The sequence below is a fragment of the Acanthisitta chloris genome, unplaced genomic scaffold, assembly GCF_000695815.1.
Source record: "Acanthisitta chloris isolate BGI_N310 unplaced genomic scaffold, ASM69581v1 scaffold28440, whole genome shotgun sequence".
Lineage (NCBI taxonomy): Eukaryota > Metazoa > Chordata > Aves > Passeriformes > Acanthisittidae > Acanthisitta > Acanthisitta chloris.
In genome coordinates this window covers 303-1,076 of record NW_008650343.1, presented here as the reverse complement: position 1 = coordinate 1,076, position 774 = coordinate 303, and the positions used below count along the sequence as shown (strand labels likewise).

The 774-nt window shown below is 62.1% G+C and overlaps 1 protein-coding gene across 1 annotated transcript; it reads left to right on the top strand.

Moving 5' to 3' along the window:
• Positions 1 to 74: 74 nt before the first annotated feature.
• SORBS3 (sorbin and SH3 domain containing 3) lies at positions 75 to 714 on the top strand (the record flags this gene model as incomplete). Its single annotated transcript, XM_009084723.1, has 4 exons — positions 75 to 116; positions 206 to 252; positions 393 to 507; positions 589 to 714. Coding segments are annotated over exons 1-4 (330 nt in total), but the record flags the coding sequence as incomplete, so codon positions are not given.
• Positions 715 to 774: the final 60 nt, after the last annotated feature.

Genomic DNA, 774 nt, shown 5'->3' with positions numbered 1-774 from the left:
CTGTCCCCACTGTCTGTGACACTCTGCTCTGTGCAGACACCCTCCGGCCAGGGACCCTCCCCAGCCTGTCCGACATGGGGGACACCCCAGAGGCTGTCAGGAAGGAGGAGAAGAAGGTGAGGCCAGGATGGTCCCATCCCATATGGGATTTGGGATGGTTGGGATGGGGAGGAATCTCCCTGTGACCACTCCTCTCTGTCTCCAGATGAAAGCTGCTCGCCTCAAGTTCAACTTCCAAGCTGAGTCGCCCAAGTAAGCACTGGTGCTGCTGGAGGACACTCCTGGGGGTCTCTCCGGGATGGATAGGGACTGGGGGAGGCCCCGGGTTTTTGCCAGCCAGGCTGGGGATGGATCAGTGCCCCCCAGCCAGGTGTGAGCAGTGCCCCTTGCAGGGAGCTGACTCTGCAGAAAGGAGACATCGTCTACATCCACAAGGAGGTGGACAGGAACTGGCTGGAGGGTGAGCACCACGGCCGCGTGGGCATCTTCCCCTCCAACTACGTGGAGGTGAGCCTGGGGGCTGGGCAGGGGGCAGCAGGGCTAGGGGAGCCTGGCACTGCCCCTCACCCGTGTGTGTCCCCCACCTAGATCCTGCCTCCCAACGAGGTGCCCAAGCCCATCAAGTCACCAACCATCCAGGTGCTGGAGTATGGTGAGGCGCTGGCGCTCTACAACTTCCGAGGGGAGCTGCACGTCGAGCTCTCCTTCCGCAAGGTACCTCTGTGCCAGGCTGTGCCATTCCGTGCCATTCCCTGCCAATTCCATGCTGACCCA